The 17,262-nt window shown below is 38.1% G+C and overlaps 1 protein-coding gene across 8 annotated transcripts in view; it reads left to right on the top strand.

Moving 5' to 3' along the window:
* The window catches only part of OSBPL8 (oxysterol binding protein like 8), a 90,989-nt gene that overhangs the window by 51,618 nt on the left and 22,109 nt on the right, over positions 1 to 17,262 (top strand). For 7 of the 8 annotated variants that reach the window (XM_050709462.1, XM_050709450.1, XM_035543890.2 and 4 more), the window contains 4 exons: positions 9,619 to 9,689; positions 14,023 to 14,103; positions 14,985 to 15,086; positions 16,280 to 16,483. In XM_050709462.1, the coding sequence (XP_050565419.1) occupies positions 9,619 to 9,689; positions 14,023 to 14,103; positions 14,985 to 15,086; positions 16,280 to 16,483 (458 nt within the window). Of the gene's footprint in view, positions 1 to 3,134; positions 3,378 to 9,618; positions 9,690 to 14,022; positions 14,104 to 14,984; positions 15,087 to 16,279; positions 16,484 to 17,262 lie in introns of all 8 variants that reach the window. The other variant, XM_035543895.2, reaches the window with a different exon arrangement.

The raw sequence follows: 17,262 nt of genomic DNA, 5'->3' as shown, positions 1-17,262 counted from the left end.
GCAAGCTTTGTATGTTAATGCATTTTCTGTGTCAATTATTAAATTATTAAGGTACCAAGAACTGAATCTGTCGAGAATAGAAGCCTTCCTGTGATGTAATGATGTTATTCATTAGAATGATAGCAGTTCGGTTTTTATCAATAGATTGGTTCATTTCATATGAATTTATTTTCAGGTTGGGCTTGGAGAGAAGAAGTTTTTTTTTTTTCTGTTTTAATATATGGTAGTTAATGAAGTGCACCTTGACATTGTTACCTGCAGAACATGCAAACAGCAGCAGCAATTCCAAACTACTTGAAATATCTTTTCAGAAAGCTTCAAGAATGAAGCTTGTTGCAAGGAATGAGGAGGGTTTCTAGAAGCTTTGGACACCAAGTGCATGGAGAGCAGAAACCTCTTTAATATTTCAGGCTGATTCTCAAGAGTCATAATAAACTTTTAATTAAAAGTTTCAGCTTTCTTTTGACCTAACAGCCTTTCTGTTGTGTATCAGTTATCTTTCCAGCAGTGTGTACTGCGTTGAAGTAACTGAAGCGAGTGAACATGTGTCCAAGTACTAGTGGGCATAATAAATCACAAGCTGTTGCAAAAGTGCAGATCTAGCGAATTTTCATAGCCAAACCATGTCCTAAACTGGTTTATCACTGCAGGTTTAAGTGAAATATCAAGATGACTTGGTGGGGGAGAGGGAGATGAAGGAGAAAATTTAAATTAGATTATTTTTTCTCCTCTCCTTGTGGTGGTGAGACAGTCATCTTTGGCAAAAGGCATAACCTGCCTCTCCTGTATTGCTGTTAATAAAGGAAAAGTTTCTTAGTAGCAGCTGCCTGATTCGGGAGGTAGCTTCAGAGAGGGGAAATGTGACTGTAACATTATCGTGCTTGGAATTCTAGCCAAAGATTTTAGGTTTGCTTCTAATTGGAGAAAGGGACATAGGAAGGAGAAACAGGTTTTTAGTCTGTACTCTGTTACAGCTTGGCTACATGAACAGTGCCAAGGACCCGAGAGAGTATGGGAAGAAATGAGGGATAAACCTTCAGGATTATATTGTTTCCTCCAGCCCCTGGATATCTAGCCACTTCTCAGTAAAATGAACACAGTGTGGCAGAGAAGAGTACAAAGGGAAAGAATCTAGTAGCCTGGTAGGAATATTTTTGGGAGCGGCTCCGGAACCAGCTGGCATGCCAGCTGGAGATGCAGAAGAAGTGGTCTGGAAGGCTGATGGTAGTCTCCCGTCAGCCTGTGTGACCCTCCTCTGACAGTGCAGGATACAGGAGGCATCCTCTGAGACCAGTGTCAGTACAGTCTTACTGGACAGGGTCAAAGCCTCAGCGTCAAGATAGTGCTTAACACAGCCGTTAATTGAGCAAAAAAGGTCTGTAATGAGGTGATACACTTCTTTCTGTGTGAAAGGGGAGTTTTTCTACTGTAGGTTTCTCTTGATTTTTAATTAGGAAAAAAAATAAAAATCATACCATAGTGGCTTGCTCTGTTTTGTAGCCCAGAAGATAAATTTGGAGAAGTGATGTGGTGCTATGTTTATTTAAAAAGAAATGATGGATAAATGGAGACAGGCATTAATGCAAGACATGCTCATCTACTTTCTCCCCATGCTATGCCCAAGTAAATAATTTTTCACTTCTCGTATAAAAGAAGTGAAGGTTACATGTCACAGGTAATGATTTCTATTGATGGCTTGTATTTGGCTATTTCAGCTATATCTTTTCCCCTTTTTTTCTATTCTTTGACATATACTGCAACATTTTTCTGGTAGGAGGCATGAAGAAATTCAAGCAATTCATAGCATCCTGGAAGCTACTATGCTTCATGATCAGAAAAAATACTTTCAATGGTTTCTGTATGTACCTTACCGTATGTATCTATAGGTACTAATGCCCATTCTTCACAGTTAAAACCTTTCGTAGAGGTTATAGAATATTTCAGTGTACTGTATTATTCTTTAGCCAATGTGAACTGAAATTACTTATTTGCAAATAGTACATTTGTTTACATAAACAGCTGGAGTAAACAGTATTATTAAAAGGTTAATCAAATTCACATTACCACTAATTTGATTTAGGGGATGCATGTCATTTTGTAAGGGAAGACCTCTTGTACAGAGTAAGGGAGAGCATAAGTTCTCGTTTTCAAGTCTATTTTTAGTGTTTTATTTTTCTACTTTCCAGCAAACAGAGTAGGTTTCAAAGTGCATTTCATCAGAAATGTGGTCTGATGGGAAAGTGGAATTAGCGGAGACAGGAAGGAATATTCCATGCATGGAAGAAGGTAGTCAGGCATGCTAGTTGTCAGGGCAAAGAAACAGCTGATCAGATGAGCAATGCATGAAGGTGGTTAGGGAGAGCTTATTTGACTTCATCCTGGTACTGATCAGCAAGACCAGTTTGGATCATTTGATTCCTAGTCTTGAAGCACAATTTACTGGGATTTTTTTATGTTTAAAATTCAAGTTGATTAGTTTAACTGCTGTATTCATTGCATAAAATATTTGGGGCATTAAAAATAAAAACCTTTTTTGTGGAGCTTACTTTTTGCAACTCTTTCAGGAGTCAGGCAGTTTGCATATATAAATATGGCAGTGTTAGAAAAAGCTCATTTCACCTTTTAAACAAAAATAAGAAATGATGATGTAGAAACCATGGCAATCAGATGATGAAAACTAGCTAGGTAAGTACCTAAGGAAGGAAGTTCAGCACGTCTGCGTAAAGCAACACATCAGCTTTCTTTTCAGGTTCCCATAGTGTACCCATAGTGGATATCAAATAAGGAAGCCACCTTAGCTCCTGAGTGCAATATTAGTTTGGGATTTGAAAGACTAACAGGAAAAAAAAAAAAAGATTTAATGAATCCTTAAAACTTAAACAATGATTGTTTTTATGCACTTAGAAAGCGAAGATGAGTGGGACCAAAACTGAGATGTAAAAAAATGAGACGTGCTGTTGTTGTGGAGAATAGAAGCTGAAACAGAGCTGTTCTGCTTTAAGTGTTCTAATGGATTTGATGAGGACAGTGTAATGTTGCTTGGCTTGCTGCTGATTTGGCAGCCTCTGTCTCTTCGCTGCATTTTTCACGTGTGCCCTTCGTTTGTTTCTTTCCTTTTGTATCTTACTCATCAGAATATGAGGTAGAAGGCTGTTACTGCAACACTCTTGTTCCAACCAGCTAATGCTAACCAGCTTTCACAGAGAACATAATCCTTACACAAACATCTTAACTCATGAAGGAAGAGGGTCCACTGCGACGTAGGTTTTCCTCATGTGCTGGGATTTCATCTGTGTTTTCTCCAAGAGCTGATGGCCGAAAACTTGTCCGGAATGCTTCATTTGGAGGATATTATGAACTCTCTCCTGCTTCACCAGGTGTGTTTTGGTCTTGCATTTCTTAAAATGTACAGAAGCGAATACAATTTCCACCTCAAATTTTTCAACTTGAATGAAAGTAATCTACTGAGATGTTGGTAGACACTGTTAACAGAAATCAGAAAGAATATTGCTTGTATGCATCTAGATAATAGCTGTTAGTAGCAAGAGCTGTTGTAGATAGGCAAACAAATAGGTTAGCTTACCCTACAGCAAGTATCTGTTTGAAGGGATACTGTTTACTTCGTACTGACTGGAGTATTTTGTTTTGATTTTTGGGGCTTTTATGACTGAAGTTCTGTATTGTGGTTTATAAATCTCTTCCTTCCCTGTACTTCCCTTGAAATAACAGGACAGAGCATAAGGGTATTATGCTACTGAAGAGTCTTCATGCCTGTAATTAGTGGTTTGACATATAATGACAAGACAGAGTGAATTAAGGCTAGAACAATAACCTTGCTAAACTCCGTACTGCAAGACTTTAAAGAAATTTAACATCAGAAATGGCTTGATTCTCTTTTTGCTCAGATTTTTGTCTCCTGAAAGTCAGTACTAGAATATTGAAGAGAATTTCTAGAGGTTTGTTGTCTGTAATAAGTATTGCTGATACTTGAATTTCAGTAGTTTACTTCAGTAAACTTCAATCCTTGAAAATGTATACAAGGTCACCTCTTCCTGAAAAGCCACATTGTAAAAATTGTGCGCTCCTAGCAGAATTATTCTACATGTGTGATGACTTGCGCATGTGCACGGTTTGTTACAGTCCCATGGGTCCAGAATGCTGGGAAAAAAGAATAGCTTTTGCTTTCTATCGTGTGCCTTCTACAGAGCAGCTCACTGACTTCCTAAGTTCTGTCTCCAAAGTCATGGAAAAGAGTTGAGGTGCAGAGTGTACGGGAGGTTGCAGGCTGGCAATTCAGGAGCTGTCTGCACTGCTGGCTCGTGCTGGCTTGCAGAATCACTAGAGCGGCATGCTCAGCCACTGGCAGGTGGGGATAGTCCCTTGGAACACCACATTCTCTTAAACCTCCTGTTTTACAATATAACATTTCCTTTCCGTGTGCGTCAGGAAATGATCAGCCTTCTACTGAGAATCTAACACCGTGTCATATTAAAGCTGCTCAGGAGATAAGATCTCAAACCTTGAAAGCATGGAGTTGGCAGCTAGACAGATCCTCCCTCCCTTTAAAATAAATGCATGTAATCTGGAAATTACTGAAATAAAAACAGATTAGTTTCCTATTTATTTCCTTCCTGTGTACATTGTACATTAAAGCTGATCAGTGTCTGTAAGTGGACAATGAATGACTTCTTAAAATACAGAACGAATGCAAATGAGCTTTCAGTTAATAAAATCAAGTGTTAACGCATAACTAAGAGATGTGTTCTCTCTTGGAATCTTCCATATATATGAGTAATTTAAACTATTAATATACTAGAAGGTATACTCTTTCGGTTTGGTTTAAGCAAGGAGTAGTTATTGCCTGTCTAAAAGATACTTGTGTAGTAACACTGAGGGAATTCTTTGGTTATGAGTATTTCATTTTCTGTGGTGTTTGCAAAAGAAAATACGACTCTCAGAAGATAGGTTAAAGGGCTTTGCCTGCTCTTCTGATTACTTCAGTTTCAAAATCCACGGAGGACTCTGAATAAGTTAATATGGGATTATATTCTTAAAACTGGTTGTCAAAATAAGCTTCTGAAAATCACTAGGTTAAAAACACTTGTCTCCTGTGTTTGAATCCTAAAAGATCTTCCTTTTCCTTTTTTTGCAGTGTTTACTAAATAGCACTAGTACTGATACCTCCCAGAAAGTTTAGCTTACTTTGTTCTTCCAGAAGCATATCATTTTTCAGCTCAATAAGTTGTTTTTTTCAGAACTGCACATTCACATTAGTCTGTTGCTTGTTTTTAATTTGCAAGTTAGTAGTATTGTTGCTTAGCTTGCTGTTTTTTCAAGCATTCTGTTGCTTTTAATTTTTTTACTGGTTCTTCTGTCTATTGGAAAAAAAAAAGCTGCCACCACCACCAGCAGCAAAAAAAAAAGAACCACCTCCAGCGGGTAGCAATTCTTTCTTACCTTTTAGATAAAATAGACTTAGCATTAAGAAGTAACTTTTTTCCTTTTTTTTTTTCTCACTAAGGTATTCTAGCTGCAGGTGATATTTGTTGAGAGGTACAAAAGCAATATTTGAGATGTAGATGATGTTGCATGGTTATTTTGCTTGTTTTTTCCCTTTCCTCGAGATTGATTAAGGGACAGATTGCAGGTACAAATTCAAAGAATGATACCTTCAAAATGGAAGTTTCTTAACCAAACACTTTTGTTTTAAAATGTACCCTACCATAGACTTTATCCTAAAGATTCTTGAACACTAATCTCACAATGTTTCTACTCATAATTTTTTGTCAAAGATGATGTTTTGGGGGACTTGTTTTCTTTTGGTGTTGACAGTGTGTCAATTCTATGACTCTTTCAGGTCATAGAATCATCGAATGGTTTGGGTTGGAAGGGACCTTAAAGATCATCTAGTCCAGCCCCCCTGCCAAGTGTTGTTTGGTTTTTGTTTCAAAAACATCTTGCACGTGTGAAGTTCGGGTTGTTCAAGTTGCACACAGTTGTCCGACTCTTACATCTTTCTGAAAGTTCATTGTGAGTTTTCATCTAAATTTAAGCCTACAAGTTTTAGAAGGACCCAGTACGAACATAGTCATGGAAAGTTTTCATTGGACTCCAAGATCATATCGTGAACTGTAGCTGACTTCATTGGGTTTTGTTTCTGTTAAGACATAGTGTTGCTCTGAACACAAACTCTGTTATCCAGAATTGCTTTAGAGGCTACAGTAGTGAAACTTGTGTTTAAAAATGAATAAATCTGCAAGTGCCTTAAATAATAGAGAATATAGAGAAATCCAAGAGTTTTAATAGTGAGGAGTGACAGAAAAGGACTTCATCACCTGAAGTTCTGCATTGTGAAAGGTGGGCTGAGGTTATCCTATTAAAGAGTTACTGATTGAATTATAGGATTAGAAGTAGCAAGAATACTAAAACATTAAGCCCCAAACCACTGATGATAAACACTGAAAAACTTGAAGCAAGTTATTTTTATTAGAGACTACCTCCTGCCCTAGCAGTCTGTGCTCCAGGCAGTGACTTCAATGACTTTTTGTTTATTAATATCAAGAAGTATAACTTTTAGTACCTCTGGGGCTAACAAAACTACAAGAAGAGCAATAACACAAAGCATCATTTTGAGGCACAGTGTTCTTGGCTATGCTGTTATCTTTGCCAGATATCCATAGAGAAACTTCTAGTTCATAACTGGTAGCAGGAAGGGAAAAAACAGCATTTCTTATTATTGATCCTATGAATATAATTGTTTTGATGTTGTTTCCTTGACCAAGTATTTCTCCAGCAGGGTGTGTTGTCCTCAGTTTGGGCCCGTATATAGCCTTTTGCGATATTCCAGTACAAATATCCCTGCAAGTATCATCTCAAATTATTCTCAGAAGAAAGAAAGCCATTTGCTGTATGGACATGCCTCTGTCTTTATGGAGATGCACTGGCTAAAGTGTGTGTTACACTAAGGAAGGCTGTAACTGGAGTAGCACCTGAATAATGATTTTTTTTAACATGTATTTTGTCACATAGGGAGAAAAGCCTTGTGTCTTTATTCTGGGTTAGCTTATTCCTTCCACTGGGAGGGGAGCTACAAGAAGGATAGATCAGGACATGGAGTTGGCTGATTGGGTTTTTGTTATTAACTGAGACAACATAGAGCCGGAGTCTGCAGCACTGTGACTTCAGTAGTCGGATTTACCAGCAAGTCCCTCAGACATCATTTTGCTGTTTGTGTGGCTAAGGGAGGGATCAGTAAGTGTGGTGGCACATTTGTAAAGCAGCAAGTGTGTGTACCTCTTGACCTTGAGGCACTGGGAGCGAGAAGGTGAAGTTCAGGAAGACAGCTTTGGTTTTCGCCTCCGACACTGGGTACAGAGCAGCTTGTTCTGTTTTATTTCTGTTTGGTGATACTGATGAAAATCTTGTTTATGAAAATAAAAACGTGTGTATGTTGGATAAGGATGTATAAAGTCCTTAAAGCTGTTGTGCTTATAAAGAAAGCTGTGAATTACAGCTTCTCTTCTGTTAGCACAACCCTGACATAGCACTTCCTTGGCAATTCCCATCGCTAGGTATTTTGTGTCTGTGTTTAAATAGATAAATGAAACCTGGAAGGTCATTAGGAAGTCGCTACGTTACATTTTCAGTGGAACTTGGTTCCTAACTGGGGATTTCCTTTGGGTGTGGGGTGAGGATAAGACATTACTGTGATTCTAGTGCATGTTTGACTGCCTGAGACTGGCATCAAATCTAGTAACTTCTTACTGAATTTAGACCTGTCCTTTAAGGCTTGAGGTGACCTTTGTTTTGTTCCTGCACCTAATTGCTGGTCCTGTAGAAAATGTGCTTTAGTATTTGTCTTATGAATGAAACGTGGCTTCTGGACTATGGATCTTGACATGTCTATTATTTTTGTATTATTTTTTGCCAAATACCCCAGTATTACAGATCTTCTGCCTGTCTAGGTACTTCTTCCGTGCGGCCAAATAGCCTTCTGCGTTATGCGTTTTTATTAGCTGAACAAAGCCCTCACAGATGCATTAAAAGCATTTCAAAAGGAAGGGTTTAATGAACTGGGTACATAAGGGCTTCTGTAAAGACATGTAAAGTTTTGTGTAGACAGACATAAAATGTGATTGTATTGCAGTATATATATATGTTTTTAAGTCTGTTCTTCATCAGGATCTCTGCAAAAGGTAATAAATTAAAGAAGAAAACAACAAGAAAAAATGGTTACTGAATGAAAACTAAGAGGAATCTTGTATTTCTCACGTAACCTGAAGAGCAACCTAATTTCTCAATAACTCGCTGAAACTTCCCAATATTTGTATTTGTGACAGGTGAATTGGTGCTGTCTTAGCGTTTCTTGGAAGTGTAAACGGTGGAACGGTGAAGATACTAATTTAAAAAAAAATAGTAATAATTAAAAATCCCTCATTAAACAAACTGCTCAACAGTGTTACAGAGCCCTTAAGTTCTCGTGAGCCGCATAAAGCCTACGAACACATGCATGCACTCTCCTGAAGCACATGAAGTGAACTGTTTCTCTGGAAATCCTGTCATGTCAGAGGAGTTAGGGCCAGTTTCTCTGACCAGGTTGTGGCCTGGGTGGGCAGGGGGAGCTGGGATGGGGCCTCTGGCCTCCTCCTGCCCGCAGTTTCTGCGGGTGTGGTGCCCTCTGGTGGGCCCGGCCTCTGGGCTCTTCAGCTGGCTGGGCTGTCCCTCAACTTCAGCTATGCAGCGCGGCTGGGGGCCATGCAACTGTTGGCATTTTGAGTCAAATAAATGCATCGAGGAATTTGTTTTGTTCCAGTCTGTAAGAGCATATGCTAGAACCAACGTTATCAAAGAAAATGGGTCACTGAGGTGTTTTGTCTGGTAACCGCGCCAGATTATTTTTCTGAGAGTAGAAGGAGAACCCCGTGTGCTGTTGTGTGGGACGTGGCAGCTGCACAGCAGCATTTCTGCAGGTCGTGGCCCCCGTCCTGCTGCCACACACGTCCCGGCCACCATCAGTGACTCACTTTGCTCTGTGGGTGCTGAGAAAGTGCTGGGGTTGCATTGTGAGTCACTCACGTTAGTGTGGCATTTTGACTTCAAATACAAGGTATGTCAAGGCAAAAGTATAAATTCAGGGTTAATGCAAGCAATCTGTTTCATGTACTTGTAAGAACTGCATTTATAAGAAATCAACTGGCAATCTTAATCCATGTTGTAGGTTTGCTTTCACGTGTGTGGATTTTAATGATTATTTGTAGCTAAAGAAATGAACAAACCCAAACTGACTTTATTTGGTGTTGTGTGTGTGGGCAGGGGAGAGGGGGAGCTGAAAGGACAGATATTGCTGATTGTATTTTCAGCTGGTCAGGTCATTGGGTTGGGTGCAACACCATCCAAATGCAGTGGACTGTTCTCACCTCTTGGAGGGTTTTAAATTAGACTATACTGCAATAACTAATACGTTTTCAATCGATGTGATGATCTAGTATGTATATGTTTGAAAATCTGATTTGCTTGTGCTTTGTATGCTAAATACAATTGCAAATTTATTTCAAAGGCTAGCTCTTGTAAAATGTAATGCATTCAAATCATTTGCAACAATGCTGTCTTTTCTTTAAGGTTTTGACAAAGGGAAGGATGATGTGTCACAAAATAAAGAGGATACAGCACATTCTATGTCAAAAAGCAAGGTAAGGAAAGCAGCCTCAGTTAGGGTTTAAAATGTCAGCATACAAAGGAGTTGAGTGTCTATTTTAATAAATGCAAATGTATTTGACTTTCATTGTAAGTAATCTTGGAGATTACTCTTCAGATTTGGCTGTAGATAAAGACCAAAATGAACTTTAATGTAGTTCTCAAGATGACATCACATGAAAGTATACAGTTCAAATTAGTGAAAATGAAATGTGGAGTCCTCTCGCTTTGATCGTGGTGTGGATGTTGCCTCACTAAATGTAATGTACGGCTGAGACATCAACAGTACATTAGAGCAGATATAATTGCTAGTGCATGTTTATGCTTTTTGATTGTCTTTATTAATAGAAATGGAAAAAGCAGGAGCCATGCAAATTCATAATCATCATATTGTAGTCCCAAGATGAGAAAGATGTGCTGAGGTGCAGTAAAAACTGAGAATGTACAAAATGGAGTTGGGAGGCACATGGCAGTAACCAAAAATATATCATTTTGCGATGGCTGAACTTTAAAAAAGAAGAAAATGTGAACTACTTGAGCAACCAAAAAAGACTCTTGTTACATAGTGATCTCATTTTTTTTCTCTCCGGACTGTTTTGTTCTGATACCATTTACCTACATGAATAGTTTGCAATAGCATTCTCATTCAGAATAAAGTATTCTTTTTGATGGTCTTCATATAGCATGCATATAACGTAAAAAGTCATTGTAGTAATGTAGCAAAAAATCTACCGTAACTATCTGTTCCTTTCCCAAATCCTTTTAAATTTATACATTACACTTACAGAAGCTTTAAATGCTAAGACATTGTATAGGATGGTCTGATGCAACATTTCTTATGTATTGCCTTTAACCCTTAAAGTGCCTGGTATGTCAAAATACTAAATTTTTGTCTAGTTATTTTTAGGTATTTAGAATGTGAAACCCCGGAAAAATATTTTTAATTTTTAAAACTGATGTCTTTTTCACCTCAAGACTTTAAAGAGGAGAAAGATGGAGTTTTGTGGAGGAGAAAGTTCTGTATAATTTGATTGCTGAATTGAGTAGCTAAGTTAAATTGTTTTTCTTATTTAAGCATTGCTATGGGATAGAGTTTAAAGGCTTTAAATCATCCAATTGCATGTTTTGGTATTTTCTGCTAGTACATCCACTGGCTTTTTTGGCTTTCAGGGAGGAAAAAGGTGATAGTAGACCCTGCAAACAGATTGCCAGGGAGCAGCAGGAGTGAGCAGCTCTGCAGGGAGGGCTGGCCAGGAGCGGCAGCACGACAGGCAGGAGCAGTGCCAAGAGTGCAGCCGGGCACCTCGAGCAGAGCAGGGCTGGCGGTGCGAGCTAGGCTCAGCTTATGGCATAAATCCACAGTGAGGGGCAGGCCCGAGGCCAAGCCAGGAGCTGAAATCTGTGGGTCAGCAAGGTGCTCGGCCAGGCACAGCTGTAGCCTGGCTCAGGCTGGCACCAAGGGCTGGGAGCTGAGCTTCAATGCATCCACCTCCCAGGTGAGGTGGGGGAGATGGCTGCTTCCTGACACAGCTCTCTTCACAGCAACTCGATCTAAGGTCTGATCATGCAGTGTGGTGCATCAGAGCTGGCCGTAGGTACAGGCAGCACAGCCTGAGGAGTGGGGAGGAGTGCACTTGAGGCCTCAACACAAATTTTTCTGCAGTATTTCATGTGTCTGACTCTTCAAGACAAATGTTAACACAGAAACTGAAGAAAATCAATCTGATTTAAACATTATAGTAACAGTCCCCTTCTAAAATGATGTCATCAGAATTGCACTCTGGGAGCGCAGGTTAGCCTCTATGGTTGTTGCAATTCTGCAATGAATTCTAGCTGAGCATCTCATGTAGTTGGTGTCTTCCATCTGACTTGAAATCACAAAATTGTGTGTCTTTCAGTTTTACAGCATCATAGTCAGGGAGATGAAGGAAGCATACTTTACCATCCAGCTTCTTTCAGATCAAAATATTTTCATTGGTCCAGAAACCTCTAAATCACTTTTGGCTTGGAAATCAAGTTAATACTGTTTCTTTTAACCTAGATATATTTTAAACTTCATTCATCTTTTTTTTTTCCTTATACTTATTTTTCTTGGTTCTTGTCTTTCCAGGGTCTTAAGTCTTTGTGTGCTTTTTGCTGTTACTTTTATTTGTGTTTTTCTACTATTGAAGAGGAGACAGAGATATTCCTACCTCTCCTAATAAATATTATTCTTTATCCTTATTTTTGTAATGGGGCTTGCTAAGACTAGTGGTTCCATTATACCCCACAAATAAACTTCAGGCTAGCAGAAGATGGTAACTGACTGTCCCAGCTGTGGAGGAGAAGTAGCAACCCTTCTTTCTAAATAAGGTTGTTTTCTTGTAAATTTTGATCCCATTCCCTCTGTATGGATGTAACACTGAGAAGGTCGTTAGCTTAAAAATACCTGCATCACCAATCTGTCTCATAATCTATTAGACAGGTAAATATGGACCTTTGCTCAGTGTCATGCTAGCTAGCTTTATAACTGATACTGAGGAAATGAGTCTCTGTGACCTGTGATACTTAGTTTGGTTTGGGGCTTTTATATGCATGGACTTTAGATTGCATTAGTTTTCTGTTAGTGAGCAACTAGAGTATTTATGAATGTTTTACTTAAGTTGCTCCATTATACTTTGCATAACGAGTTCATTACCTCTTATTTGACAATGATAAGCATTTTTCCCTCCTCCCTTATTACATTTAAAGTAGGGTATATCCTCTAACATCTAGACAGAGGAATTAAATTTCAAGGTGCATGCTCATCTTAAATTTTGAGTGTTAAAAACAGATTTTTAATACAAAATGAAGAGATGGCTTTCAGTTTCCAAGATGAATGTCGAAGTTAGGGAACATTTACTTACTTATGATTTCGGTAAATGGTTACTTACAAAGTCATTTACCCCAAATAATTCTGAGTTAAAATTACTTTTTCCTATTTATTGCACATATCTTTTTGACACTATTGTTAATGTTTTTATCTAAATATACTCCTGTAAAGTGTGACATTAAAGTTGGATTGTTTTATTTCATTTGCCAATCGTTAATTTTCATTTCTTTGGTTTAAGCAATGCACGTTAAAAAAAAAAAAGTACACAAGTGCACTGTTCTTATTATTGAACTAAGCATTCTCAGAATTTGCAATATTTTTTTGACTGTCATTTTATAGGAATTCAGTGAATAAGCTTTGCATTGTAGTCTGAGACTTGAAATGACTAGTCAGAAATGTTGAACAGCTTTAGAAGCAGTTCTCAGAAACCTGCCCTTGAATTTACACAGTTTAGGAGGTTATGTTGATTTATCTTTTTGACTAGGCAGGGACTTTGGGCCCATCAGATTTACATTTCAGTGCACAAAGAAATTTAACTCTGTAATTCATCTGAAGTTTACGTATAGTGGATACCTGTACAGTGTTCTCTGAGTTGGAAGAGGAATGGCATGTGATAACTCTGTGATAGACTCCTCTTGTTTTTAAAAAAAATAGCTCTGCATCCCAGGGTGAATCTTTGGTGGCTGTAGTTCCCTTTCAACTAGTCGTCAACAGATCCTAAGCAATAAACTTTGAACCTTATCAGAGGTGGGGAGAGGCTGTGGGGCAGAAATCACGTGGCGCTGATGCAGCATGTTGTCCTGCCATGAATAAAGACTTGGGTTTCATAAATAAACTTGAGTCTTCTTCCCCTGCCTATCACCACAGCGATATTCTTTAAGATGACTTGTAGAGTAACCAGAGCGTGGAATTAGGGAGGAAGGAGCAGAAACAAGTGTCGTAGTGGTCAGTTGTGCTCTGGTAACTTACAGAGAATTGAATTCTAGGTTGAAGAGGCTGTATTTTCCTTCATGGGTCACAGGGTAAGTGCCTCTGTAGCAATCGATTTTGAGTAATTTGCAAGTTAGGAAGATGTTGGGATTCACATGTCAGACATGGAAACGATTCCTGTGTTTAAATACAAGGATTCGCCTAAAACCTTGTCTCTGCTGAAATAATAGCTACCAAGTCAAGACCGTAACATATCAAGTAACAGGGTATGTGGGCTAAATATTTACTGTATATAGTTCAGCTTCTGGAGTAATTTCAGGCTTCTTTCCAACAAAACCTTTATGAAAAATGACTCAAATAGGTGTTGAACAGCTCATGCTACAGGCTTTGTTGTTTTATTGGGTGGGAGAAACAGCAAAAGAGTGAATGGGAATGGGAAACTTACAAACATAATTATACACTTAAAACACTTTCAGAAGTGCCTGAAACAGTGATGTGGCCTCGTATCATGTATTTATTTTATTTATGCTGCTTTTTGTGAATTTCAGTCTGAATCCAAGCTTTTCAATGGCTCCGAGAAGGACATCTCTTTATCTTCAAGCAAGCTTACCAAAAAAGAATCTCTCAAGGTGAATTCATCTCCATAAACGTGTGCACAAAGTTTTACCATATTCTTCTATTGAGAAGAGAAATGCCAAGTAGTGAGAAGACCCCTGTGGAATATCCGAGTATTGTGAGAATTAGTGTTGCTGGTTCTCTTCAGTTTTCAAATCTCATTGAACTGTTACTTGAGAAGGGGCTTTTATAGTGTAGTCCTTGAGAATGCGTAAAATCATAGGGTAACTCAGAAGCTTATAAAATAATGCAGGTTGCCAGGGGCCTCCGGACATTTACGTGCAATGAAATGACAAACTGTAATATCAAAGTTAGAGTTTGCATGCAGTACTTAATTTTTTCTTTACTGACTTATTACCCCTATGTTGTGACAAGACCATACTCCTCAGTTTGGCAAATACCATATCAGGGAAACATTAAATTATTTATCACTAAAAGAGGAATATATGTTGCCTTGAATTTCTACTGGGGAGGGAAAGTAAGAGGTGGAGAAAAATTACTGATCAGATAAGGTACCTGTAAAAATCAGAATCTGGCCCTAAATTTGGTTTTGTGCTTTACACCGGGAAAGGAAATGGGGGGTTGTTGTTTGTTTATTTTGGTCTATCTCATCCCTCACCATGATTCTAATAGGAGTTTCACAGTCCTCAGTCTTAAAAGCAAATTGCAGAAGAATCTGAATTCAGTTGCGTTGGTAGCAGCTTTTGAAATATAGCATGGGATAGTTGTTTACAATTTGGGATCAAATACTGTGTTTTAAAGCTACTTATATCTATCTTTCTTGCAAATTGAATTTAGCAGGTTTTACCTCAACTCGTATTTGTAGATGTCTTTTTGAGCTCTGATTAATTGCTTTTGTCTGTGGCATTGTAAATATTTTTATTAATATTTACAGGTTCAAAAGAAGAATTACAGAGAAGAAAAGAAGAGAGCTACAAAAGAATTACTCAGCACTATCACAGACCCATCAGTCATTGTTATGGCTGACTGGCTGAAGGTCAGAACCTAAATGTGAAACCTGAGTTAAAGATCAAGCAGCTGCTGCCTTCTGACCAGAATAGAAAAGGCTTGGTCTCTTAGTTGCTGTTAATGTTTTTGTACAAACACAGCAGATACTAATTGCGTCCCAGAGTCTCTGTGCTCACATCCTACAGGAATAATAGAGGAACCTACTCCCACTTATTGCAGTGGCCATAGTCACGTGCATCTTGAATGTGTAGCTATCAACTTCTTTTGAGTTAGCTTTATGATTCCAAGCCTGCCCTTTTTATTTTGCGCTTTGAATTAAAGCCCTGTTATATCTGTTACCAGCAGTGAAAGTGGATAAGTCATATTAGATATATGAATACCTATTTCTTTGTGTTTATTTCTGGTAATTTTCCTTTCCTCTCTAAGAACTAACTGTCCTCTAATAGTTGTACAAAAGGTGAGAGGTGAATTCGTCAAAGATGGCAGTCATAATTCCTTAGACATTTAAAAGTATTCCTTGGAAATTGTACAAGAAAAAAAAAGTCTCTTACCCATTTTATACTTAGCTCCAAACAATAGCTTGTCTGGGAAGTTTCTCAGGTTTTTGCAAAGTCCATGTTAATCAGGTTAAAACATTGTTCAGAGGTCAAGTTGGCATTCTGTCCTACAAACGGAAGAAACTAAAACCCAGAGTTGACAAAACTGATTCAAGCAATCTAATCAGATGTGCAAATTCAGGGACTTAAAAGGATATTACATAGCACATGTGAGGTGATATTAACAGCTGCTTATGAAAGATTTTATCTAAGAAATTTAAATATATCTGATTTATTTTGTGAATATCCTGGGTTTTTTATCAGATATCTGTCCTGTTTGCAGAGGAGCTCTCTTTCCAAAGATTATTGTATCTTCATGCTAGCGATAAAATATGTTTGAGGTAGAAAAACACATGAAGGTTTCAGATGAATCTCCATACTTCACATATCTTGATGTGTGTACATCCTCCTGCAGAATAAGGATTCCTCAAGAAAGAGTAGAAGAACGAGCACTGAAATGATACCTTTTTGTTGTCTTTGATAAGCATAGATAAACTTGAATAGACTTTGATAAACTCTGCTTGGAATAAAAAATAATAATTTCAATTTTAATTTCCATTTGATTAAAGGGCACGGTTTTAGTACTGGGTTCGCTGGGATGTAGCTGTAACTATTTATCTTCTAGATTCGTGGTACCTTGAAGAGCTGGACCAAACTGTGGTGTGTACTGAAACCAGGAGTGTTGCTTGTTTACAAAACCCCCAAGAATGGGCAGTGGGTAGGAACAGTGCTCCTGAACGCTTGTGAACTCATTGAGAGACCTTCTAAAAAAGATGGCTTTTGTTTCAAACTTTTTCATCCTTTGGAGCAGTCCATATGGGCTATAAAGGTTAGTGGTAGCATGTATGGTTCTTAATGGGTAACTAATATTAGCCAACAATGAGTAAAGTCAGCCTTAATGAAAAGTTGAGCTGCATTTTCTGTTATAACTTCTACTGGTTTGTTTATTCTGACTGTAAAACTTTAACACGTAGTCCTCTTCATCACAAAAAGTGTTTGATTTGTGCTGCTCTATATAGTTCAGACATATGATGTATAGAGGGATGCCATTAAAGAGGCATTACATCACTGACAGTCATGTAAGTGGAAGGAATGAGTATATGATATTGTATTCTGCATCAGTCTAAGAAATTAAGGAGGAAAGTGATTGAAAAAATGAAAGAGTCAAGATGTGTTATAAGTATTTCCTAGTTTCCAACCCAATTTTCATGTAATGAAATGTCAGCCTAGTTCAATTTGCTTGTAATAGCAGAAATTCAAATAGCTTCCTTGTACAATAACAACATATATTGCAACTAGTTAGCTAATTGTAGTGTTTGTTTGGGGCTTAAATTTTAGGAAGATAGATGTTTCCTTTCCCTTCCGATGTCTGTTTGCTTTGCCATACATGGCGTAATATTGTCAGCAGCTCTTAGCTGCAAGTGTTGAAAAGCACGGTGTGTTCTGCACCGCAAAGAGTTATTGCAATTTCTTGTAAGCATTTTCATGTTAATGTTCACTATTACTCATTGTTTATACTTCACTAAACAATTGTGGTCCTTGTTTTGTTTTTACATTTGGAGAGGGGGTGCGGAAGCGCAGCACAAGTAAACATATTTACCTCCTAAA

This window comes from Cygnus atratus, chromosome 1, assembly GCF_013377495.2.
Source record: "Cygnus atratus isolate AKBS03 ecotype Queensland, Australia chromosome 1, CAtr_DNAZoo_HiC_assembly, whole genome shotgun sequence".
NCBI classification, from domain to species: Eukaryota; Metazoa; Chordata; class Aves; order Anseriformes; family Anatidae; genus Cygnus; species Cygnus atratus.
This window is presented reverse-complemented; position numbering and strand designations above follow the sequence as displayed.